The following is a 24172-nucleotide window of genomic DNA, read 5'->3' as shown; positions in this document are numbered from 1 at the left end:
CATGCCAAATGATGGGTAGGTTTGGTGCCTGTACACCAGGGTGGTGGGCAGGTTTGGTGCCTGGACTCCAAGGTGATGGGCACACTCCCCTGAGACCCACTCCCTCCTGCAGCTGCCTCAAAGACTCAGATGTTCTATGGACCCGTTGAGTTCATGGAGGGGCACAGACCGGGTAAGTCACCAGGGCAGGCTCCTGGGGGTCCGCATGCTCCCCCCACCCGCTGCATGCCGGGGCTCCACGTGCACCCTGCTGCTGGCTGTGCCACGCCACCCCCGCTTCCCACCGCCTGGGGACAGCACCGGGGGGCCTGGCGAGCCCTAAGCCCACCCCGGGTCTCACTGCAGCTGGCACCGCCAGCGCCCCCACCGCCACCGTGGAGCCGGCGCAGCTGAGCGTGGCACCGGGGCAGCCGGCCGAGTTCCGCTGCGTGGTCACCGGCAGCCCCCAGCCCACCCTTGAGTGGCTCGGTAGGTGCCCGCTGGGGACGGGGGGGACACCGGGACCGGGTGGGGGGACACGGCGAGCAGGGGTGACGGCAGGCCGTGTCCCTGCAGGTGCGCTGCCGCCACAGGCTGTGGTTCAGGGTGGCACGCTGCGTTTGGCCGCGGTCGAGCCCGCTGACGCCGGGCACTACGAGTGCCGGGCACGGAGCAGCGCCGGGCAGCACACGGCACGCGCCTTCCTCCATGTGCAAGGTGAGCAGCATCACCCTCGTCCCTTTCATCCCCGTTATCTTCATCATCAGTCACCCCATTTCCCCATCATCCCCATCATCTCTATCGTCCTCTCACCCCATTGTCCCCATCACCCCCATCCCCATCATTCCCATCATCCCCATTACCCCAATCATTCCCATCACTGCTGCCATGTACATCACTCCTCTTGTTCCCATTGGCCCTGTCACCCCTCTTGCTCCCATCATCTGTGTCGTTCCCCATCATCCCCATTGTCCATCTCCATTGTCTCCGTGGTGAGCATCATCCCTGTCATCTTCATCATCCCTGTAACCCTCATCATCCCTGTCATCTCCTATTGTCCATCCCCCTCATCCCCACCATTCCATCATCTCATCATCCCCTTTGTCCCCATCATCCCATCATGACTACCATTGTCTCTGTCACCTCCCATTCACACCATTCATTGTCCCCACCATCCCTGTCACTCTCATTGTCCCCACTGTTCTCTTCTTCCCCCTCATCCCCCGTTGTCCCCTCATTTCCATCATCCCATCATCCCTCATCATTCCTTTGATACCATCACCCTTATCATCCTCATCATCTGCATCATCTCTGTCCACCCCACTGTTCCCATTGCTCCCATTGTTCCCATTGCCCCCAACACCCCCATCACCCCCATAGTCTCTGTCATCCCCATCATTCCATTGTTCCCATCACTCTTATCATCCTCATCATCTCCATCACTCTCATTGTCCCCCGCCACCTCCACCATCCCCCGGTGCCCTTCACCCTCATCGTCTGCATCACTCATGTCCCCCCCGTTGTCCCCATCCCGCCATTGCCCCCAGCACCGCCCTGATCCCCCTCCCCGCAGGCGCAGGCACCCCACAGGTGCAGGTGAGCCCGGAGCGGACGGAGGTGCAGGAGGGCTCCACGGTGCGGCTCTACTGCCGGGTCTCGGGGACCCCCACTGCCACCATCACCTGGGAAAAGCAGGGGAGCGCTCTGCCACCACAGGTGAGCGGGGTGCTGGCACCCGTGGGTGCTCCTGGGGGTGTGTGTGCACCACAGGTGCCACTGACACCCACCCTCATACCACAGTCCCGCGCTGAGCACGGTGACATCGCCACGCTCGTCATCCCGGCTGTGACGGCGGCTGATGGTGGCATCTACCTCTGCGTGGGCACCAGCGCTGCTGGCACGGCCCGCGCCGCTATCGAGGTGGCCGTGGTGCCAGGTGAGGAGGGTGGGAGACACCAATGGTGCTCGGGGATGGTTTTGGGGGCTACAACCCACCCCTCCGCCCCTTTTGCTCCCTGCAGGAGTGGCGCCGCCGGTCCGCATCGAGTCCTCGTCCCCATCCATCACCGAGGGACAGACCCTGGACCTGGACTGTGTGGTGGCAGGACCCAGCTCTGCCACCGTGACGTGGTACAAGCGTGGGGGCTCCCTGCCTGCTGGCCACCAGGTAGGGCACAGCAGGGTAGGCAGCACCCCAAACGCTGCCCTGTCCCCTGCTGTGTGACACCAAAGCATGTCCCCAACTGCAGGTTTCAGGGTCCCGGCTCCGTGTCCCCCACGTCACGGCTGCTGATTCAGGGGAGTACGTGTGCCGGGCAAGCCTGGGGACCGCTGTCCGGGAGGCATCTGTCATTGTCACCGTCGTGGCTGCATCAGGCTCATCCTATGGTGAGACTGGGCTCAGCAGCACTGGAGGGCACAGCTGGTTCCCAACAGACGGTCACAGCTCTGTCCTCCCTGCAGGACCACCAGCCTCAGGTGTCCCTGTCCGGATCGAGGCATCCTCGTCCACCGTGGCCGAGGGACAGACCCTGGACCTCAACTGCATCGTGGCCGGGCAGGGACAGGCCACTGTCACCTGGTACAAGCGCGGGGGAAGCCTCCCAGCCAAGCACCAGGTGGGGGACGCAGAGGGTGACGATGCAAAGGGTGCCTGGGGTTGATGCACAGCCCCGTGCAAGGCTCTGGTGACCCTTGTGTCCCCTCCCCACAGGTGTCTGGCTCCCGGCTGCGGCTGCTGCAGGTGACAGCGGCCGACTCGGGCGAGTACGTGTGCCGGGTGACCAGTGGGGCCACCACCAAGGAGAGCGCAGTCATGGTGACCATCCAGCCCAGCAGTGCCAGCGCCTACTGTGAGTGGGGACAGGGGGTGGCAGTGCCAGCGGGAGGTCCTCGTGTGTCACAGCACTGAGCCATGGCTCAGGTGACCGTACTGGCGAGGTCCTGCTGTGGTCACTGGTGTCACAGTCCTGTCTCTGTCCCCAGCCCCGGGCAACACGACTCCCCTGCGCATCGACTCCCCGTCCTCTGCCGTGGTCGAGGGACAGACCCTGGACCTCAACTGTGTCATTGCCAGCCCTGCGCAGGCCACTGTCACCTGGTACAAGCGCGGGGGATCCCTTCCAGCCAAGCACCAGGTAGGGGACACAGAGACGGGATGTCACCAAAGGGGTGGAAGTGGTTGACCAACAGCTCTGGGCAAGCCTAGGTGGCCCATCCAAATCCTGTTGGCCCGTGCAAGGCCAGCTGGCCCTGGGCAAGCCTGGGTGACCTGTGCAAATGCAGATGGTCCCGTGGAAGCCCAGGTGGCCCCTGTAAGGCCAAGTGACCCCATATAAGACCAGCAAGTCCTGGTGGTCCATGAAAAGTTAGGTGACCTATGGAAGCCCATGTAGCCCATGAAAGGTTAGGTGTCCCCATTCAAGCCCTGGTGGTCCCATTCAAGCCCACGTGGCCCCATGGAAGCCCAAGTGTCCCCAGTAACCCCCATGTCCCCTCCCTGCAGGTGTCTGGCTCCCGGCTGCGGCTGCTGCAGGTGACAGCGGCCGACTCGGGCGAGTACGTGTGCCGGGTGACCAGTGGGGCCACCACCAAGGAAACCTCCATCATGGTGACCATCCAGCCCAGCAGTGCCAGCGCCTACTGTGAGTGGGGACAGGGAGGTTACCCGTGGGGGTGTGGCACTGCTCCCAGTGTCCCTGGGAGGGTCACACACATGGTGGTGGTCGCAGTCTCTAACCCACCTTGGACTCCAGCCCCAGGCAGCACGACCCCACTGCGCATCGAGTCCTCGTCCCTGTCATCCCCCGTGACCGAGGGACAGACCCTGGACCTCAACTGTGTCATCGCCAGCCCTGCACAGGCCACTGTCACCTGGTACAAGCGCGGGGGAACCCTCCCAGCCAAGCACCAGGTAGGGGACACAGAGGGGGGATGTCACCAAGGGGGGAAGATAGGGATGACGTACAGCTCTGGGCAAAACCAAGTGGCCCATCCAAGTCCTGATGACCCCATGCATGTGGGCTGGTCCTGGGCAAGCCCCATGACTATGGAAGCCTGAGTGACCCCACGGAAAACCAAGTGACCCCAAGGAAGCCCAAATGACCCCATATAAGCCTAGATGGCTCATTCTAGCCCAGAGTGGCCCTGTGCAAGCTCCAGTGGCCTTGTGCAATCTCAGATGGCCCCTTGCCAGAGCCCACATGGCCACTGTGACCCCCGTGTCCCCTCCCCACAGGTGTCTGGCTCCCGGCTGCGGCTGCTGCAGGTGACAGCGGCCGACTCGGGCGAGTACGTGTGCCGGGTGACCAGTGGGGCCACCACCAAGGAGATCTCCATCGTGGTGACCATCCAGCCCAGCAGTGCCAGCACCTACCGTGAGTGGGGACGGGAGGAGGTGACTGAGGACTGGGTGACGGTGCCGCAGTTCTTGGGGTGACTGCCCTGTCTCTGTCTGCAGCCGTTGGTGTCACCCCTCCGGTGCGCATCGAGTCCTCGTCCTCCTCCGTGGCCGAGGGACAGACCCTGGACCTCAACTGCATCGTGGCCGGGCAGGGACAGGCCACTGTCACCTGGTACAAGCGCGGGGGAAGCCTCCCAGCCAAGCACCAGGTGGGGGAGCACTGAGGAGCATTGTGGGGTGGAAAAGGGATTTTTGGTGGTGTTAAGGGGTTTATGTGCCCATTCTCATGTGTGCCACCCCCCAGGTGTCGGGCACCCGCCTGCGCATCCCCCAGGTGACAGCAGCCGATTCGGGGGAGTACGTGTGCCGGGTGACATCAGGCAGTGTCACACATGAGACATCCCTCATTGTCACCATCCAGACTGGCGCTGGCTCCTCTTACGGTACTGGGATGGGTGAGGGGTGACACGGGGACATGGTACGGACAGAGTGGTGACCCTATGCACCCTACTGTCACCCCCAGCTGTTGGTGTCACGCCACCAGTGAGGATCGAGACCTCCTCTGCTGCTGTTACCGAGGGACAGACGCTGGACCTCAACTGCATGGTGGCAGGACAGGGCCATCCCCAAGTCACCTGGTACCGGCGCGGGGGGGCTCTGCCCCCCAACAGCCAGGTGGGAAGTGGGGGAGGTGGCTTTGCCCTGCAGGCCACAACCCTACATCTGATATTGATGTGTCCCCAACTTGTCACGTCCCCAGGTGTCAGGAACCCGCCTGCGCCTTGCCCAAGTGGCAGTGGCTGATTCGGGGGAGTACGTGTGCCGGGTGACCCTGGGGACTGTCACCCAGGAGGCATCTGTCATTGTCACCGTGCCCAGCAGTGCCAACAGCTATTACAGTGAGTGTGAGAGAGGGCAGCGCCTGGGGACAGTCAGGTGTCACCTTGGTGATAAACGTTCCCTTTCCCTGTCATCCCCCAGCCTCTGGCATCTCCCAGCCCCTCCGCATCGAGTCCTTGTCCTCGGCCATCGCTGAGGGACAGACCCTGGACCTCAACTGCGTGGTGGCAGGGTCCGGCCCCACCACCGTGACGTGGTACAAGCGTGGTGGCTCCCTGCCTGTTGGCCACCAGGTAGGTGGCAGGGGAGGGTCACTCTGAATTTGTCCCATCCCCTGCTCTACGGTGCTGACTTGTCCCTTAACCATTCCCTGCAGGTGTCAGGCACTCGCCTGCGCATCCCCCAGGTGACAGCAGCCGACTCGGGGGAGTACGTGTGCCGGGTGACATCAGGTGGCATCACGCAGGAGACATCCCTCATTGTCACCATCGATGACGGAGACAGCCCCTCCCGCTGTGAGTGCCACCCTCCAGGGGACAGGGTCCCACGGGTGTCAGGGACCACTGGGGCCATTCACCCTCAACCCTGCCCATGCAGCCACTGGCATCACGCCGCCCATCCGCATCGAGTCCTCGGCATCCTCTGTCACCGAGGGACAGACTCTGGACCTGGACTGCGTGGTGGCCGGCCAGGGACAGGCCACCATCACCTGGTACAAGCGCGGTGGGGCCCTCCCAGCCAAGCACCAGGTAGGTGGGGACACCAGTGGCGTGGGGGATGGTGGCTGCTGTGCGTGGCTGGACGATGCCACCACCTTCTGCTATGATGTCCCCACCTTCTGCTATGATGTCCCCAGATTTCGGGGTCCCGGCTGCGGCTGTCCCAGCTCTCGGTGGCCGATTCAGGAGAGTACGTGTGCCGGGCTGACACGGGCAGCGTCTCCCGTGAGGCCATTGTGTCTGTCACTGTCACCTCCCGTGACAGCTCCAGCTACCGTGAGTGCGGCCACGGGGTGAGGGAGGATGCTGAGGGGAGATGGGTGATGTGAGTGACCTCGTGGCCTCTCTGTGCCTTTGTCCCCACAGGTTTGCAGAGCCCCATCATCTCCATCGACCCGCACAGCATGGCGGTGGCACCAGGTGAAGATGCCACCTTCAAGTGCCGTGTTCACGATGGCGCCCGGCCCGTCAACATCACCTGGCGTATGGGGCCTGGCCAACACCTCCAAGGTATGGCGGTCCCCAGGGTGGCCCTGGCATGGTCCCCAGGGTGGCCCTGGTGCTGATGGCTCCTCCTTGCCCAGACAATGTGAAGATCAGTGCCAACGGCTCAGTCATCTCCATCACCGGTGCCCATGTGGGCAACCAGGGCGCCTACCACTGCGTGGCCTCCAACCGCTTTGGCGTGGCCAGCAGCGTCGTCAACCTCGTGGTGCAAGGTATGAGGTGGCCAGGGTGGCCCTGTCCCTGTCTCCACGTGCTCCAGGTGTCCCCAGGGCACATGTGTCCCCATCCCCATGTCCTCCAGGTGCCCTCAGGGTGGTCTCCCTGTTACCATGCTGGTGTCCTCCATGTCATCCAGATACCACTGGAGTGATGGTGTCCCTATCCCCATCTCCTTTCCATGCTCCAGGTGCTCCTGGAGTGGTGGTGCCCATGTCCCCATGCTGGTCTCCTTCCAGAGGCCCCAGGAGTTGTGACATCCCCATCCCCATGCAAATCTCCTCCATGTGCTTTGGAAGCTCCTGAGATGTTGTGTCCCCATTCCCCCGCTTGTGCTCATTTCCTCCCATGCTCCCAGGGTGATGGGTGCCCCTACAGCCAGGCACCTTCCAGCTGCCCTTCATGGTGGTGTCCCAATGCCCACCCCAATGCCCTCCTCCTTCTTCAGGTGCCCCCACGGTGTCAGTGATGCCACCAGGCCCTGTGACAGTGAAGGAGGGCAAATCCCTGAGCCTGGAGTGCCTGGGCCGGGGTGAGCCGCGGCCGCTGGTGCGTTGGAGCCGCCTGGGCTCCCGGCAGAAGGTGGAGCACCAGACACTGCTGCACATGGACAGCCAGGCCATCCTGCAGGTGAGGGGGCACCCAGGGCCACCATGGGGCACCTGGGAGTGTCTGGTGCTCATCCTCACCCTGTCCCCCCCAGCTGTCACCAGCCAAGCCGGAGCACGCCGGGACCTACGTGTGCACGGCGCACAGTGCCCTGGGCTCGGCGCAAGCACGGGTGGATGTCAGCGTGGAGTCAGCACAGCAGCACCCCGGGGCCCCCGAGGTCACCGCCCCATCCACCGTCACCGTGGTGGCCGGGGACACCGCCACGCTGCACTGCACGGCCAGAGGTACGGGGATCCTGGAGGACGGTGGTGGAGAAGGGATGTTCTGAGCAGTACCTGACACCACGGTGATGGTGTGGTCGCAGGTGACCCAGTGCCTCGGATTGAGTGGTCGAAGCTGCGGGCGCCCCTGCCCTGGCAGCACCGCGTGGTGAACGGCAGCCTGGTCATCCCTCGTGCCGCGCAGCAGGACTCGGGCCAGTACATCTGCAATGCCAGCAGCCCCGTGGGTTCCACCGAAGTCTTCGTCACCCTCGATGTGGAGAGTAAGGAGGGGACAGCTGGGGGTTGGGGTGTCCTGGGCTCCTGCTGCCCCCTCTGCTGTGGCCATCACCTGTCCTTCCTCCACATGTGGCCACCTCCATCACCACCTCCACCCTTACATCCAGCCCTTCCTTGTGGGACCGTCCTGCTCCATTGCAGCACTCATCCTCCTCCTCTCAAGCTCCACCACCAACCCTTCCTGTGGGTGTGTCCACCTGCTTGTCCTATCCCTGTGCATGTCCCTCTCCACTTCTGCTCTCTCATCCATCAATCTATCCATTCATCATGGCTCATCCATCCCAGCTCAACCCCATCTCTCTATCTCTGTTCAAATCTCTCCTTCCATCTTTTCCTCATAGATTCATCTATCTCATTCATGCCAGCACACACCCATCTCTATCTCCTTACTCATCTGTTTCTTCCTTGTAGATTCACCCATCACTCATCCATCAGAGCTCATGTCCATCTCTCCATCTCTGTTCACACCTCTCCATCTGTGTTTTCCTTGTGGATTCATCGATCCCAGCACACACCCATGTCCCCATCTCCTTACTCTTCCGTCTATTTTGTCCTTGTGAATTCACCCATTCCTCATCCATCATAGCTCATGTCCATCTCTCCATCTCCTCTCACACCCTCCATCTGTCCCTTCCTGGTGGACTCATCCATTGCTCACCCACTCCAGCTGACATTCCTCTCTCTGTTTCCTCTCACACCCCTCCATGCATCTCATCCTTGTGCATCCACCCATCTCTTGTTGATCTTAGCACATCCCATCTCTCCATCTCCTCTCACACCCTTCCATCCATCCCTTCCTAGTGCATCATCCATCTCATCCATCCCAGCACATGCCAAACTCACCATCTGCTCTCTAACTCTGCCAGTCATTGATCCATCCACCCACATACCTACCTCTTCCTTGTGGATTCATCCATCACTCAACCATCCCAGCCATCCACCCACCCACCCACCCACCCATCTGCCCATCCATGGATGGATGGATGGATGGATGGATGGATGGATGGATGGATGGATGGATCCATCCATCCATCCATCCATCCATCCATCCATCCATCCATCCCTCCCTCCCTCCATCCATCCATCCCTCCATCCATCCATCCATCCATCCATCCATCCATCCATCCATCCATCCGTTCCTTTCCTGGTGGATTCATCCATCACTCCTGGCTGTCCCACCCATCCATGTCTCCATCTCCTCTCACTCCTCTATCCACCCCTTCCTCATGGATCCATCCAACTCTCATCCATCACAACACACGCCCATCTCCATCACCCCCCTACACCCCTCACCACCACCCTCCTTGCCCCACTGACCCATTCCTGGTCCCCTCATGGCTGACAGCTCCCCCCATCCCGCAGCACCTCCGTATGCCACCATCCTCCCGGAGGACACGGCGGTGCGGGCAGGTGACGCGGTGCAGGTGCAGTGCCTGGCCCACGGCACGCCCCCGCTGCACTACACCTGGGACAAGGTGAACAGCAGCCTCTCGGCGCGCGTGGCCCACCGCGCCGGCCTCCTCCGCCTCAGCCCCGCAGCGCCCGCCGACGCCGGCACCTACCGCTGCCTCGTCACCAACCGCGTCGGCACCGCCGAGGCCTTCGCCCGCGTGGCTGTTCACGGTGAGCCCCTCCCCGGCACGGGTACTGTTTGTGCACCACGTTGGGTGCTGGCAGTGCTGCCAGGTGCCCTCAGAGCTCTGCATCCTGCCCAGGTGATGCCGGTGCTGACGGGTACCACTGGGGCTCCACATCCCCCTGGGTGCTGCTGTTGGGTACCACTGGGGGTCTGCATCCCACCCTGGTGTTCCTGGGTACCACCGGAGCTCTGCATGCCTTCCAGGTGATGGTGGATCATCCTCCCCTGGTGAAGGTGGGGACGTCGCTGGTGGTCCCTTGGTGGTGCGAGTGACACCAGGGAGCCTCGTCAAGGGGGTGGGTGGCACTGCTGAATTCGCCTGCTCTGTCTCCGGGGACCCTCGTGCCCATGTGGAGTGGCTGAGGGAAGATGGGGAGCTGCCCCCCACCCACAGCGTGCGGGATGGAGTGCTGAGGTAAAGAACAGGGACAGGGAGGTGGGACCCCCATGCTGGTGCCCCGTGGGGTCCCTCACCCTGGCTGTGTCCCCGCAGGATGCCGGAGCTGGCGCCGGGGGCGCAGGGCGTGTACGTGTGCCGGGCCAGTGGCCCAGGCGGGCAGGCAGAGGACAGGGCCACCCTCACTGTCCAGGGTAGGAGCATCACCCCACCACCAGGGGACACACCCACCCCCTGATCTGCCCCCCACCACCAAGGGCACCCCAGGACCCCCATGTCTGCCCATGGAGGGGCACCTGAGCACCTTCCATTTCCCTACACACACATGCACCCCAATAGCCCCCAATGCCCATGATTTCGGTGACCTGAAATCTCTCCTCAGGCCTACAGACACCCCAATACCCCCCACCTGTCCCCATGCCTGTGGACACCCCAACACAATCAGTCTCCCTCCACACCCATGATCACCCCAGTGCCCCCTATCTCTTCCCACACCCATGACCACCCTGGTACTCCCCATGTCTCACCATGCTCACGAGGACTCCCAACACCTCCCATGACCTCTCCCCATTCCCACAGCCACCCCAATTATCCCACATCCCATCAGGAGCCCCATTTCTCCCTGTCTCCCACTCCGCTGCCAGACTGCAATGCCTCCCTGTGCCAGGGGTTCACCCCAAATCCCCACTGTCCCCCAAGCTCTCCCCAGGGCCCTGATCAACATCCGGACCGCGGTGCAGACAGTGCTGGCAGGGACAACAGTGGAGCTGGAGTGCCTGGGCTTGGGGGAGCCCCGTCCCCACGTCACCTGGAGCAAAGTGGGGGGCCGCATCCGCCCCGGGGTGCTGGTCCGTGCCGGCACCCTCACCATCGAGCAGGTGGAGCGGGCGGACGCCGGGCAGTACCGCTGCACCGCCACCAACGCCGTGGGCACCGTCCAGTCCCACGTCATCCTCCACGTGCAAGGTGAGCACGGGCACGCAGAGGTGGGGACGCACACCGTGTCGCTGCAGGTTGGTGACAACTCTGTGTGTCCCCAGCCGCTCCCCAAATCGCCGGGCAGCCGGAGGTGAAGGAGGTGTCCCTCGGATCAGCAGCTGTTTTGCCGTGCTTGGCATCTGGCTTCCCAGTGCCGGAGATCACCTGGAGCAAGGTTCCACAGAGGGTTGGAGGTGGGCATGGCAGGGGTTGTGGGGGCTGCTTGTGGGTGTTGACCCCCTCCTCTGTGCCACAGCTGGATGGGGAGCTGCCGGCGGGTGCCAGGGTGCAGGGGAACGTGCTGACACTGCCGGCCGTGCGCCCCGAGGACGCCGGCGTCTACACCTGCGTGGCTGCCAACCACCGCGGCCAGCAGACAGCCTACTACGTGCTGAAGGTCCAAGGTGAGGACAGACAGAGGGACGGATGGATGGATGGATGGATGGATGGATGGATGGATGGATGGATGATGGATGGATGGATGATGGATGGATGGATGGATGGATGGATGGATGATGGATGGATGATGGATGATGGATGGATGGATGGATGGATGGATGGATGGATGGATGGATGGATGGATGGATGATGGATGGATGGATGGATGGATGGATGGATGGATGGATGGATGGATGGATGGATGATGGATGGATGGATGGATGGATGGATGGATGGATGGATGGATGGGGGCAGGGGTGGTATGCCCTGCTCCTCCTTACCCTCCCATCCCTGCAGAGCACGTGGTCCCCTATTTTGGGCAGTCGCCCCGCTCCTTCCTCCCCCTGCCCACCATCAAGGACGCCTACAAGAGGTTTGAGATCCTCATCACCTTCCGACCTGATGCTGCCGATGGTGAGTCCGTGTGCCCCAAGTGTCCTCTGTGTCCTCCTTCATGTCCCCTCCATCATTTCCCCCTCCCTTTTCTGCCTTCATCCTCCCCTCCCTTCATGCTCCACTGACCCTCCTTTATCTCCCATTCTCTGTTCATCTGAGAGCCTCCAGTTTACGGGGTATTTCTCCTCAGTTCTGGGAGGATTTCTGGGTCCCCTAGGATGTGTCCCCCATCTCAGGATGGGGACTGTCCCATCTGATCCCCTGCCACCCCTCAGGGCTTCTCCTGTACAACGGGCAGCGGAAAAACAGCGGTGCCGACTTCATCTCCTTCGGGTTGGTGGGTGGACGCCCCGAGTTCAGGTGAGACCTATGAGCGGGTGTATGGGAGATGTGGGAGGTGGGTGCCAGCACGCACCCACACCCCTTGTACCTCCAAAACACCAGGTTTGATGCTGGTTCGGGCATGGCCACCATCCGTCACCCCACAGCGCTGCGGCTGGGCGAGTACCACACGGTGCGGCTGCTCCGCAACCTCACCTGGGGCTCGCTGGGCCTGGAAGGGCACCCTGCTGTGAATGGCACCTCCCAGGTACCGCTTTGGGGTGCGGCGTCGGGTGGGCCTCAGGGTGCTGGAGCTCGCGCCCACCCTGGTGTGCCTGCAGGGGAAGTTCCAAGGGCTGGATCTGAATGAGGAGCTGTACCTGGGCGGGTACCCCGACATCGGCGCTGTGGCAAAGACGGGGCTCAGCCGGGGTTTCATGGGTGAGTGAGGGGTTTTGGGGGGGTACCGGGGTGAGGGGGTGCTGGGCATCATGTGACAGTTCTGCCCGTCTCCACCACCCTACAGGCTGCGTGCGCCAGCTCCGCATCCAAGGGGAAGAGGTGGCCTTTGGGGACATGGACCTGCAGGCACACGGTGTCACCAATTGTCCCACCTGCCAGGACCGGCCGTGCCAGGTGAGGATGGAGGGGAAGAGGTGATGCCCACCCATCCCTGCCCACTGCTGACACCCATGTCACCCCTCACCCAGAACGGCGGCGTGTGCCAGGACGACGAGAGTGGCACCTACGTCTGCCGATGTCCCCACGGCTTCACCGGCAGCAACTGCGAGTACTCACAGGCATTGCACTGTCACCCGGGTAGGTGACACCACTCCCTCCATGGGGACATCATCCCAGGGTCCCTTCGGGATGGGTGCTCATGGCTTCTCACCCCACAGAGGCGTGTGGGCCTGATGCCACCTGCGTCAACAGGCCGGACGGGCAGGGCTACAGCTGCCGCTGCCACCTGGGCAAGACTGGGGAGAGGTGCACCGAGGGTGAGCAGCACAGGGACACAGCTGGCACCGTCCTGGGGCATGGGGACAGGGTGGGCACCACCCAGGGAAATGGGGACATGGCTGGGACCACCCTGGTGACATGGGGATGGGATGGGGCTGGGTACCACCTTGGGGACACTGGCAAGAGGTAAGGACCAGTTGGGAAAATGGGGACCATGGGGATGGAGGCTGGGGTCCCATCATGGGCTTGAACATTGGGCCCCACTGTGGGGTTGGAGGTTGGGGATAGAGTCTGGGGATGGATGATGGGGTCCCATAATGGGGGATGAAGGCTGGGGATGGATGGATGGATGGATGGATGCATGGATGGATGGATGGATGGATGGATCCATGGATGGATCCATGGATGGAGGGATGATGGATGGATGATGGATGGATGGATGGATGGATGGATGGATGGATGGATGGATGATGGATGGATCCATGGATGGATGGATGGATCCATGGATGGATCCATGGATGGCTGAAGATGGAGCTGGAGGTCCCACCCTGAGGATGGTGGGGTCCTACGCTGGGCACTGATGGGCTGTGCAGGTGAGGTGGTGAACGTGCCGTCGTTCGATGAGGAGGGAGCCTTCGTCTCGTACCCGCCGCTCACCAACGTGCACCATGAGCTGCGGCTGGAGGTCGAGTTCCTGCCGCTGGCGCCCGACGGGCTCCTGCTCTTCAGCGCCGGCAAAGCCGCCCCTGTCGAGGACTACGTGGCCTTGGCCATGATCGGTGGCCACCTCGAGTTCCGCTACGAGCTGGGCTCAGGTTGGTGGCACAGGGCACTGTGGACGGGTGGCACCGGGGACCGTGGGAGTGAGGGGGTGACACAGCGTTACCAGAATTCACTGGCATGAAGGAGGTCCCTGAGCCACAGTGGGGTCCCCTGGCACCACGGGGGTCCTTGGGTGTCACCCTGGTCCCCAAGCATCACCCAGGGCACATCTGAGGTCTGTGAGCATCCCTGGTTGTCCCCCAGTGCCCCCCCAACACCACCCCCTGTCCCCACAGGCCCGGCAGTGCTGCGGAGCGCAGAGCCGGTGGCCCTGGGCCAGTGGCACTGGGTGACAGCTGAACGGGTTAACAAGGACGGGACACTGGTGGTGGACGATGCCGCCCCGGTGAAACGCTCCTCGCCAGGCAAGAGCCAGGGGCTCAACCTGCGCAGCCCCCTGTACCTGGGGGGCACCGAGCCCCCCCTGCGCCCCCCCACCAACGCCTCCTTCCACGGCTGCATCGGAGAGGTGAGACCCCCTTGTGTCCCCTCGGGGGGCAGGTGACCCCCTCAGGTGGGAGGGGATTCCCCCATACTGGGGACATGATCCCCTTGGTGGGGAGGGAGGTGACGCCCGCTGATGTCCCCTTGTTGGGGGGATGACCCCTCTTGGTGTCCCTTGGGGAAGATGACCCTGTTGGCGGTGTCCCCTTGGTTGGGAGGTGACCCCGTTGCTGGGGAGGTGACTTCCCTTCCCATCCCCTTGTTGGAGTTCCCTCACCGGGTTGGTGACGCCTCTCCTTGGTGTCCCCTTGGTTGGAAGTGACCCCCGTGGCTGGGGGGCGGTGCCATTGGTGTCCCCTTGTTGATGTCCCCTTGTTGATGTCCCCTTGTTGATGTCCCCTCGTTGATGTCCCCTCACTGGAGAGGTGCCCCTCACCCCCCGGCCCCGCTGGTGTCCCGGCCGGGCGGTGTCCCCGGCGGAGGGCGGTGACGGTGGCCGTGTCCCCGCGGTGTCCCCGCGGTGTCCCCGCAGGTGTCCGTCAGCGGGAAGCGCCTGGAGCTGCGGGAGCGGTTCCTGCGCAGCCGGGGGGTGCGGCCGTGCGGCCACCGCGCCCCGTGCCGGCCGGGGAGCCGCGGTGAGCGCGGGGACGGGGCTGGGCTGGGGGCGTTTGCACGCGTGTGTGCTGCGTGTGCATTACTGCATGTGTGTGCTGCATGTGTGTGCATTACTGCATGTGTGTGTGAGCTGTGTGTGCATTACTGCATGTGTGTATGCGTGTGTGTGTGTGCATGTGTGCAGTGTGTGCATGTGTGCAGTGGGTGTGCATTACTGCGTGTGTATGTGTGTGCTGCATGTGTGCGCTCTGTGTGTGTGCTGCACGTGTGTGTATGTGTGCATTACTGCGTGTGTGTTGCACGTGTCTGTGTGCATGTTATTGCATGTGCATTACTCTGTGCTGCACATGTGTGTGTGTGTGTGTGCATTATTGCGTGTGTGCTGCGCGCGCGTGTACGCGTATGTACTGCACATGTGCATTACTGCATGTGTGTGTTGCACATGTGTGTATGTGTGTGTGCATTACTCTGTGTGTGCTGCACATGTGTGTATGTGTGTGTGCATTATTGCGTGTGTGTGCTGCGCGTGTACGCATATGTACTGCACACGTGCATTACTGCAGGCGTGTGCTGCACTTGTATGTGCTGTATGTGTGTGTGCAGCGCGTTTGTGCTGCGTGTGCATTTGTATGTGTGCACTGCACCTGTGTGTGTGCATTGTGTGTGCATTTTGTGTGGGTTTGCGTGCGCAAACACAGTTCACACCTGCTCACACCTGCTCACTGCACACTCCTGTGCATTTGCACACACACAGTTCACACCTGCTCACTGCACACACAGTCCACACCTGCTCACTGCACACACCCGTGCCCGGCGTGCCCCGCGGGCCGTGCCCATGTGTGCCATGCACACTGACCCAGCCCCGCAGTGACCGTGTCCCACTGTCCCCAGGCCCGCGCTGCGAGGAGGAGGAGGAGGAGGAGGCCGAAGGCTGTCACCCCTCCCGGCCCTGCCTGCACGGTGGCTCCTGTGTCCATGGCTCCTGCCACTGCCCCCCGGGACACAGCGGGGCCCGCTGCCAGCACCGTGAGGGGACAGCACAGGGACACGGGGGGACACCCGGGGGACACAGGGAGCGTGCAGGGACACTGCCAGCACGGCGAGGGGGAACACATGGAGGGGCAGGGGGACACACCTGGGGACTCTGGAAGACACAGAGGGACATGGGGGTGACAGAGGAAAGACACAGGGACACCCAGGGACACACACACACTTGGGGATACTTGGAAATACCTGGGGACACTTGGAGATGGTTTGGGACTTCTGGGGAAACTTGGGAACATGAGGAGACACTGGGGACGTGGAGGAGGTCACACAGGGACACCTGGGGACATGAGGGGGACACACATGGGGACACGTGACAACATTTGGAGGCACAAGGGGACATGGGGGGGACACCTGGGGACACCTGGAGACCACTGGGGACACAGAAGGACACCTGGGGACATGGCAGGGACACGTGCTTGGGGAATACCTGGGAATAAGTGAAGCCACTTGGGGACACGGGGGACACCTGGGGACACTGTTGAGGATATACACTTGGGGGATACTTGGGGATACCTGGGGCAACTGGAGACACGTGGGGACGTGGTGGGGGGACACTTGGGGACACTGAGGGGATACATGTCCCCCCTTTACCCCTCTTCTCCCACAGGCTCGGCACTGGCAGAGCTGGAGCAGGACTGGCAGGAGGGCAGCGGGGGCGGCGGTGGGTCCCTGCACCCATTTCCCCTTTTCCCCCCCAAAATGCAGCTGGGGCCCCCTCCTGCCATCCCCCCTGACCCCCCATCTCCCCCCAGACGCCCCTGGGCAGTTCAGCGCCGCGTTCCAGGACGGATCCTACCTGGCCCTTCCCGGGCACCTCTTCCCTCGTGGGTGAGTGACACGGGACACCCCGAGTGGGTGCTGCACCCCCCTCCCCACGGCACCCCCCGTTTTTGGGGTGCTGCGCTCCCCCCCACGGCATCACCCCCTTTTTGGGTGCTGCCCCCATCACTCCCCTCCCCTGGCAGCCCCCCCGAGGCTCCCGAGACCATCGAGCTGGAGCTGCGGACGCGCAGCGCCCAGGGGCTGCTGCTGTGGCACGGCGCGGTGAGACAGGGCACAGGGCACAGGGGGCACGGGCTGTGAGACCCCTGGGCTGGGGGTCCGGGTGCCCCCTGCTCACCCCCCGCTGCGCCCGCAGGAGCCCGGCGAGGGTGGCAAAGCCAAAGATTTCCTCGGCCTCGGGTTGAAGGACGGGCACCTGGTGTTCAGGTGAGGGGGGACCGGGGTGTGACGTGTGGCACTGGGGTCCCTGAGCCCACGGGGTGCCCCCCGAGGTGCCCTGCACACTGACACCTGCCCCCCACAGCTACCAGCTGGGCAGTGGCGAGGCCACCATCACCTCCGAAGACCCCGTCAATGACGGCGAGTGGCACCGGGTGACAGTGACAAGGTGGGCGGGGGTCTGGGGGTGGCACGGGGTGGGCAGGGTGGGCGCGGGTGCTGACGGTGCCCCGCAGGCAGGGCCGGCGTGGGCAGCTCCAGGTGGACGGAGAGGAGCCGGTGAGTGGGGAATCACCCGGATCCAACGTCATGGCCAACACCGAGGGCAGCGTCTACGTGGGTACGTGGGACTGGGGACACGGGGGGACACGGGGGACAGAGGGTGGGTGTGGGATGGACATGGAATGGACATGGGGTGGATGTGGGATGGACGGGGTGAGGCATGGGGTGGGACAGGGGCTGGACATGGGGAGGGACACGGATGTGGGGTGGGATATGGCATGGACACAGAATGGGACATGGGATGGACATGGGGTGGGACAGGGGCTGGACATGGGGAGGGACATGGATATGGGAGGGGATATGGCATGGACACAGAATGGGATACGGGATGGACATGGGGAGGGACACAGGATGGACATGGGGTAGGACATGGGATGGACATGGGGACGGACATGGATATGGGGTGGGATATGGCATGGACACAGAATGAGACACGGGATGGACATGGGATGGACATGGGGTGGGACACAGAATGGGACAGGGGATGGGCATGGAATGACATTTGGGATAAGACGCCAGGTGGAACGTGAGATGGGATATGGGATGTACACATGATGGGACACGGGATGGACATGGGATGGGCATGGGATGACACTTGGGATAAGACACCAGCTGGAATATGAGATGGGACACGGGGTGGACATGGGATGGACAAAGGGTGGGACAGAGGATGGTCATGGGGTGGGACACGGGATGACAATTGGGATAAGACACCAGGTGGAAGATGAGATGGGATATGGGATGGACATGGGGTGGGACATGGGCTGGAATAGAGGATGGGAGGCAGGGGATGGACACAGGACGGGACCCCTGGGTGCTGGGACACGGGCTGGGGACCCCTGACGGGACACAAGCGAGGCGTGGGCGGGTGTCGGGGCCGGGGGGGCCCCGCGGTGCCCCCGCCCAGCGGCTCCTGTGCCCCGCAGGCGGAGCCCCCGACCCCCGCGCCCTGAGCGGCGGCAAGTTCAGCTCCGGCCTCTCGGGCTGCGTGCGGGGGCTGGCGCTGGAGTCCGCCGGCATCCCCCGACACCCCATCGACCTCCGGCACGGCGCCCTGGGGGGCTCCCCCGTGCCCCCCTGCCCCTCCTAACCCCCCCGAGGCAGAGGTGGGGGGAATTTGGCCGAGTTTATTCTTTTCCAAAAAAAAAAAAAAAACCACCAGGAGGAAACGGTGCTTCGCTGCCCCGGGGTGACTCTGGGGGGGGGGCCGGGACCCCCAAAAATGTTTACACCCCCCTTCCACCGGCCCCCCGAAACTGTGCCGGGGCGGCCGGGCCGCCTGGGTGCCCCCCGGGGTGGCGGCGGGGTGGGGGCGCGAGGGACAATCGGGGACAGCCATTAAAGGAGAGACAACCCGTGCGGCTGCCGTGCTTGGGGGGCTGCGCCGGGGCTCTGGGGGTACGGCAGCCAGGGGCTGTGGGGGGCTGCGGGGGGCGCGGTGGGAGCGAGGTGGTTTGGGGTGCTGTGGGGGGACGGGGGGAGGATTGAGGGGGGGCAGGGTGTGCGGGGAGGTTGTGGTACGGGGAGGTGCGGAAGGGTGCGGGGTGCGGTATGGGGTATGGTTTGGGGGTGTGGGAGCTCAGGGGGTCCGGGCTCTTTATGGCGTGGGGGGCTGCAGTACAGGGCTGCGGGGGGTGGCACAGGGGTGCAGAGGGGTCTGGAGGGGCTGGGGGGCTCTGGGGTGGCTCTGGGGGGGTGGCACAGGGGTGCAGAGGGGTCTGGAGGGGGTGCGGGGCTGGGGGGCTCTGGGGGGGCTCTGGGGGGGCTCTGGGGGGTGGCACAGGGGTGCAGAGGGGTCTGGCGGGGCTGGGGGGCTCTGGGGGGGTGGCACAGGGGTGCAGAGGGGTCTGGAGGGGGTGCGGGGCTGGGGGGCTCTGGGGGGGCTCTGGGGGGGCTCTGGGGGGTGGCACAGGGGTGCAGAGGGGTCTGGCGGGGCTGGGGGCTCTGGGGGGGCTCTGGGGGGGTGGCACAGGGGTGCAGAGGGGTCTGGCGGGGGTGCAGGGCTGGGGGGCTCTGGGGGGGCTCTGGGGCGGATGGCGGGGGGGACCCAGCGCGGACCCGCGCCACAGGCCCCGCCCACCGGAACACAGACTCCGCCCACCGGGACTCAGCCCCCGCCCACTCCGTGCCAGTCGCGCCCATAGCACGCGAGCCCCGCCCCCATGCGCACAGGCCACACCCCCTCCGGGTGGCCGTACAAGCCCCGCCCCCTACGGGTCAAGCCCCGCCCCTGGCGGACACGAGCCCGTACCTGGCGCGCCCAAGCCACGCCCCTGTGGCGGAAGCCCCGCCTCCAGCCCCGCGCGTCGCGCCCGCCAACGTCAGCGCCTCGCGCCGTCACCGCGTCGCGCTCGTGGCGTCAGCGGGCCTGAGGGCGGCGGGAGGGGCCGGGCGGGACCGGGAGCGGAGCGGGCCGGGAGCGGGCACGGAGCGGGCGAGGAGCGGGGCACGCACCGCGCCGGGCCGCGGCAGCCCCGGCGCGCCGGCGGGAGCGATGGCGCCGCGGCTGCAGCTGGAGAAGGCGGCGTGGCGCTGGACCGAGACGGTGCCGCCCGAGGAGGTGGCGCAGGAGCACATCGAGGCGGCCTACCGCGTCCGGCTGGAGCCCTGCCAGCGCGGCGCCTGCCGGTACCGCGGCGCACCGAGCCCCTGCTCCCTCCCGCCGCGAGGGTCCCGCGGGGCCGGTGCGGGCTCCCCCGTGTTCCCCGCCGCGGGGCCCCATCCCCGGGCCGTGGCCTGTGTGCTCCCCAGGGAGGGGCGGCTCCCTGTGTCCCTCTCTGCTCAGACACGGCACCGAGCCTGCCCGGGCTGTGGGGAGCCCCTCTGGCTTCTCTCATGTAGGGGAGCCCCCCTGGGTGGTGGGAGACCCTCCTCCCGGCCTGGCTCATCACGTACACGGCACCACCCCGGTGTTGTGGGGGACCCGTTGTTGCTGGGCTCTTCAGACATAGGGGAGCCCCCGTGGGGTGGTGGGGAGCCCCTCTCCTTACTTGTCCCTCCCAGTTTTTAGGATAAGCCCGGGATTGTAGGGAGCCCCTCTTCTTGCCTGGCTTCCCAGATGTAAGGAACTAGTCCTGCCCCAGGGCTGTGGGGACCCCTGTCTCTGCCAGGATCCCTGTGGCTGAAGGGAACCCACCTCCTTGCCTGGATGTACAGCACTCACCCTGGAGCTGGGGCAGGCCCTGTCCCTGCCTGGCTTCCCAGACATAGCAGATCCCTTTGGTCCCGTATTTGCCCCTGGGGTCCCCTTTTTTTTTACCTAAAACCCCTTCTGGTTCTCCTTCCTCACCCATGACCAGTGTTTTTGAGGGGGGATGTTCCGTGCCTCACCCCACTCAACATTACGTGCTCCCCCATATCCCCCACTGTCACCCTGCCAGCCCCCAGGGGACACGGGGGTGACAGCTGGGGTCTGGCTCCCCAGGAGGAACTGCAGGGGGAACCCCAACTGCCTGGTGGGCATCGGGGAGCACGCGTGGCTGGGCGAGATCGACGAGAACAGCTTCCACAACATCGACGACCCCAACTGCGAGCGCCGCAAGAAGGTACCCCCACCCCCCCCGGGGCCAGGGCCACGCTGGGGACACGCCAGGTGAGCTGAGCTGGCCCTCTCTCTGCCCCCCAGAACGCCTTCGTGGGCCTGACCAACCTCGGCGCCACGTGCTACGTCAACACCTTCCTGCAGATGTGGTTCCTGAACCTGGAGCTGCGGCAGGCGCTCTACCTGTGCCCCAGCGCCTGCGGGGACGGCCTTCCCAAGGACTCAGGTGTGTGTGGGGCTGCTTCCCCCCCGAGAACCCACCTTGGCAGTGGCATCATGGGGAGAATTCATGGGGCAAGATCCAGCCATTGTTTGGAGTCATCATCTGGATTTTGGGAATGAACTGACCTTAATCCAGGTGCTTTGCTAGATCAGTGATCTGAGCTGGTTGGGAGCCATCATCTGGATTTTGGGAATGAACCGACCTCAATCCAGGTGCTGTCCTAGACCAGAGTGATCCGAGCTGGTTGGGAGCCATCATGTGGATTTTGGGAATGAACCAGCCTTAATCCAGGTGATGTCCTATATCAGAGTGATCTGAGCTGGTTGGGAGCCATCATCTGGATTTTGGGAATGAACCAGCCTTAATCCAGGTGCTGTCCTAGACCAGAGTGATCTGAGCTGGTTGGGAGCCATCATCTGGATTTTGGGAATGAACCAGCCTTAATCCAGGTGCTGTCCTAGACCAGAGTGATCTGAGCTGGTTGAAAATGATGGTTTGGTTGGGTCTTGCTTCCCAAGGCAGCCCGGTGGTGGAGCATATGGGTCAGGGCTGGTCTGTGCTGTTGCAGAGCTGCCCTCATCCTGTGGCAGGGCTGAAATTTGGGGCCCACACAGGATTAAGGCCCCCAGGTTTTTCTGCTCTTGGGTGCTTTCCCCAGGAAGACTCTGGGTCAGCACAGCCACCTCAGCTCTGCTGCTGTTTCATGATGGTTGTAAATGATGTTTCACCTTCTGGGGTAAATAAGAAGCTGGGTTTTGGGGTAGTTGGTGCATGCTCTGTGAACCCTTCACTCACAGCTCATGCTGGGCACTGCAGGATGGAATCCCTAAGGTTGGAAAACTCCTCCAAGATCATCAGATTATCCAACCGTGCCCTCAGCACTGCCAAGCCCAGCATTAGCCATCTAGCCAGGTGCCACATCCAGACAGTTTCTGAGCACTTCCAGAGGTGGGAACTGCACCACTTCCCTGAGCAGCCTGTTCCAGTGCCTGGCTACCCTTTCCATGGAGGAATTTTCCCTAATATCCTCCCAAGACCTCTCCTGGTACAATTCAAGGTCATTTCCTCTCATCCTGTCCCTTGTTCCCTGGGGGCAGAGCCTGGCTTCACCCTCCTATCTGAAAGTTGCAGAATGTAAATATTTACGGTTGGACTTGATGATCCTGAGGGTTTTTTCTGACCTAAATTATTCTGTATTTGGCTTGTGCTATGATCACCTACGTGATCCACTTCGGTTTTCCTACAACTCAAACTACCTTCCAAGCCCATCACTTCTAGTGGTTGTGAAACACTTGGAGCAATCCCTTCTCGCCCTGAATTCCTGCTGTGCCTTGTGTTTTCCCCAGACTATGAGCCCCAGACCATCTGTGAGCACCTGCAGTACCTGTTTGCCCTGCTGCAGAACAGCAAGCGGCGCTACATCGACCCCTCGGGCTTCGTCAAGGCGCTGGGGCTGGACACGGGGCAGCAGCAGGTGTGTGGGAGGGGATTCTGGCACTTCCAGAGGCTGGGAATCACCCTTGGGCTGTCACTGGGCAGCTCCCAGCTGGGGCTGGCTCCTGGGTGCAAACATGAAGGGGGAGGTGGGGCTGTGGGCCCCTGCCAGAGTGCAGGGGGGATCAGGAGGGGACCAGGACATGAGGAGTGCCCAGGGGGTGATGGGATGAGGCCAGGGAGATGAGGAGTCCAAGGAGTGATGTGATAGGGACAGGGAGATCAGGAGGAGAGCAGGGAGCAATGGGATGGAGAGAGGGAGATCAGGAGGGTCCCAAGGAGGAGTGGGATGAGGACAGGGAGATAGGAGTTACCCAGGGAATGATGGGATGGGGCTAAGGAGATCAGGAGGAGTCCAGGGAGTGAGGGAGCGAGAACATGGAGTGATGGGATGGGGCCAGGGAGATCAGGAAGAGAGCAGGGAGACAAGGAAAGAGCCCTGGGAGTGATGGGATCAGGACATGTAACAATGGGATGATGATGCAGAGATCAGGAGGAGCTCTCCTAGGGCAGTGGGATGGAGATAGGGAGAATGGGAGGAGCCCAGGGGGTGATGGGCTCAAGACGTGAAACAATGGGATGAGTACAGGGATATTAGGAGCAGCCCAGGGAGCAATGGAATGAGGCTGGGAGGTGATGAGTGCAGATCAGGAGGAGCCAAGGGAGTTTTGGGATGAGGCCCAGGAGCGATGGGATGGGGCCAGAGCTGCAGTGAGGGTCCTGCAGGTGCTCTGTGGGCTGCTCCTCCCGGGGTTGGGTGGTGAGAGGGCCCTCCCAGGGGTGAGGAGAGCCTCAGGGGGAGGTGGATCAGGAGGAGCCAGCCAGGATCCCCGGGCAGCTCGTGGGAGGCGAGTGCTGCAGGGCCCTGTGGGGCTGCAGCTGGAGAGAGCCTGGGAGAGGGGCAGGGCTTGGAAATCCACTTGGAGAGGTAATGGGAGGTTTTGGAGCAAGAGCAGAGCACTGGCAAATGTTCCTTGGGAGGGTCAGGAGAGGAAGGAAGCTGACCAGGGACACCAAGGGGCAGCTGAGAGAGAGGCCAAAAGCTGTTTGTTTTTGGAAGAGGAGAACCAGGGCAGGAGAGAAGGGCCCTGAGCTGAGTGTGGGGAAGCTCTGGAGCGTCACCAGGATCACCCATAGGGCAGCTTCTCATTTTTGGGGTGTTTTTATTTCTCTTCTCACCTCTGATCTGAGCAGGGACAGCTGCAAAAAGGAGGATCAAGGGGCTCGAAAGCTCCACAGGAGGGTTTTTATCCCTTCCAGAATCCTGGGAGGAGCAGGGCAGAAGTCAAAGCCCCCGGCAGGACTGGCAGGGAGCCAGGGCAGCTCCTGCTGTGCTCCCACACCGAGGGCCTCACGCTCCTTCTAGCCAAATTCCTCTGTTTTCCTTGGTTCTCCTGCCTGGTCTTTATTTTCCATGCCGCGCACGGAGCCTCAGCCCAGCCTGTGTGGAGGGCTCGGGGTAATTAGCAGTGAATTGGTGACAGGGTTGGGATTGTGCTCTGGTGGATTGTTAATGAAC

The 24172-nt window shown here is 63.1% G+C and overlaps 2 protein-coding genes across 7 annotated transcripts in view; both read left to right on the top strand.

Annotated features, from left to right (window-relative positions):
* Positions 1-18741, top strand: part of HSPG2 (heparan sulfate proteoglycan 2) — a 41740-nt gene extending 22999 nt beyond the window's left edge. For both annotated transcript variants that reach the window (XM_064397034.1, XM_064397033.1), the window contains 50 exons: positions 113-172; positions 346-468; positions 556-696; positions 1553-1695; positions 1780-1915; positions 2001-2146; positions 2229-2367; positions 2443-2597; positions 2693-2831; positions 2965-3116; positions 3485-3623; positions 3735-3892; positions 4217-4355; positions 4439-4590; positions 4686-4824; positions 4905-5056; positions 5142-5280; positions 5363-5514; positions 5598-5736; positions 5819-5970; positions 6078-6216; positions 6307-6450; positions 6525-6659; positions 7112-7293; positions 7367-7559; positions 7640-7819; positions 9198-9458; positions 9679-9889; positions 9968-10065; positions 10571-10837; positions 10912-11024; positions 11106-11253; positions 11585-11701; positions 11959-12043; positions 12128-12272; positions 12346-12445; positions 12531-12640; positions 12715-12823; positions 12904-13002; positions 13558-13779; positions 14023-14255; positions 14763-14865; positions 15737-15871; positions 16500-16553; positions 16645-16720; positions 16858-16936; positions 17031-17101; positions 17199-17282; positions 17350-17453; positions 18322-18741. In XM_064397034.1, the coding sequence (XP_064253104.1) occupies positions 113-172; positions 346-468; positions 556-696; positions 1553-1695; positions 1780-1915; positions 2001-2146; positions 2229-2367; positions 2443-2597; positions 2693-2831; positions 2965-3116; positions 3485-3623; positions 3735-3892; positions 4217-4355; positions 4439-4590; positions 4686-4824; positions 4905-5056; positions 5142-5280; positions 5363-5514; positions 5598-5736; positions 5819-5970; positions 6078-6216; positions 6307-6450; positions 6525-6659; positions 7112-7293; positions 7367-7559; positions 7640-7819; positions 9198-9458; positions 9679-9889; positions 9968-10065; positions 10571-10837; positions 10912-11024; positions 11106-11253; positions 11585-11701; positions 11959-12043; positions 12128-12272; positions 12346-12445; positions 12531-12640; positions 12715-12823; positions 12904-13002; positions 13558-13779; positions 14023-14255; positions 14763-14865; positions 15737-15871; positions 16500-16553; positions 16645-16720; positions 16858-16936; positions 17031-17101; positions 17199-17282; positions 17350-17453; positions 18322-18485 (6956 nt within the window). In that variant the 3' untranslated portion in view covers positions 18486-18741. The remainder of the gene's footprint in view (positions 1-112; positions 173-345; positions 469-555; positions 697-1552; positions 1696-1779; positions 1916-2000; positions 2147-2228; positions 2368-2442; positions 2598-2692; positions 2832-2964; positions 3117-3484; positions 3624-3734; positions 3893-4216; positions 4356-4438; positions 4591-4685; positions 4825-4904; positions 5057-5141; positions 5281-5362; positions 5515-5597; positions 5737-5818; positions 5971-6077; positions 6217-6306; positions 6451-6524; positions 6660-7111; positions 7294-7366; positions 7560-7639; positions 7820-9197; positions 9459-9678; positions 9890-9967; positions 10066-10570; positions 10838-10911; positions 11025-11105; positions 11254-11584; positions 11702-11958; positions 12044-12127; positions 12273-12345; positions 12446-12530; positions 12641-12714; positions 12824-12903; positions 13003-13557; positions 13780-14022; positions 14256-14762; positions 14866-15736; positions 15872-16499; positions 16554-16644; positions 16721-16857; positions 16937-17030; positions 17102-17198; positions 17283-17349; positions 17454-18321) is intronic.
* Positions 18742-19778: 1037 nt separating this feature from the next.
* Positions 19779-24172, top strand: part of USP48 (ubiquitin specific peptidase 48) — a 31379-nt gene continuing 26985 nt past the window's right edge. For 3 of the 5 annotated variants that reach the window (XR_010350114.1, XR_010350113.1, XM_064397058.1), the window contains exons 1-4: positions 19780-20023; positions 20820-20940; positions 21021-21162; positions 22506-22633. Coding sequence is in view for 3 of the 5 variants with exons in the window: in XM_064397058.1 (XP_064253128.1) it covers positions 19890-20023; positions 20820-20940; positions 21021-21162; positions 22506-22633 (525 nt within the window). In the remaining 2 variants the exon portion in view is untranslated. Of the gene's footprint in view, positions 20024-20819; positions 20941-21020; positions 21163-22505; positions 22634-23976; positions 24113-24172 lie in introns of those variants that run through there. The other 2 variants (XM_064397059.1, XM_064397060.1) reach the window with 2 other exon arrangements.

This window comes from Passer domesticus, chromosome 22 (genome assembly GCF_036417665.1).
Source record: "Passer domesticus isolate bPasDom1 chromosome 22, bPasDom1.hap1, whole genome shotgun sequence".
Taxonomy (NCBI): domain Eukaryota; kingdom Metazoa; phylum Chordata; class Aves; order Passeriformes; family Passeridae; genus Passer; species Passer domesticus.
This window is presented reverse-complemented; position numbering and strand designations above follow the sequence as displayed.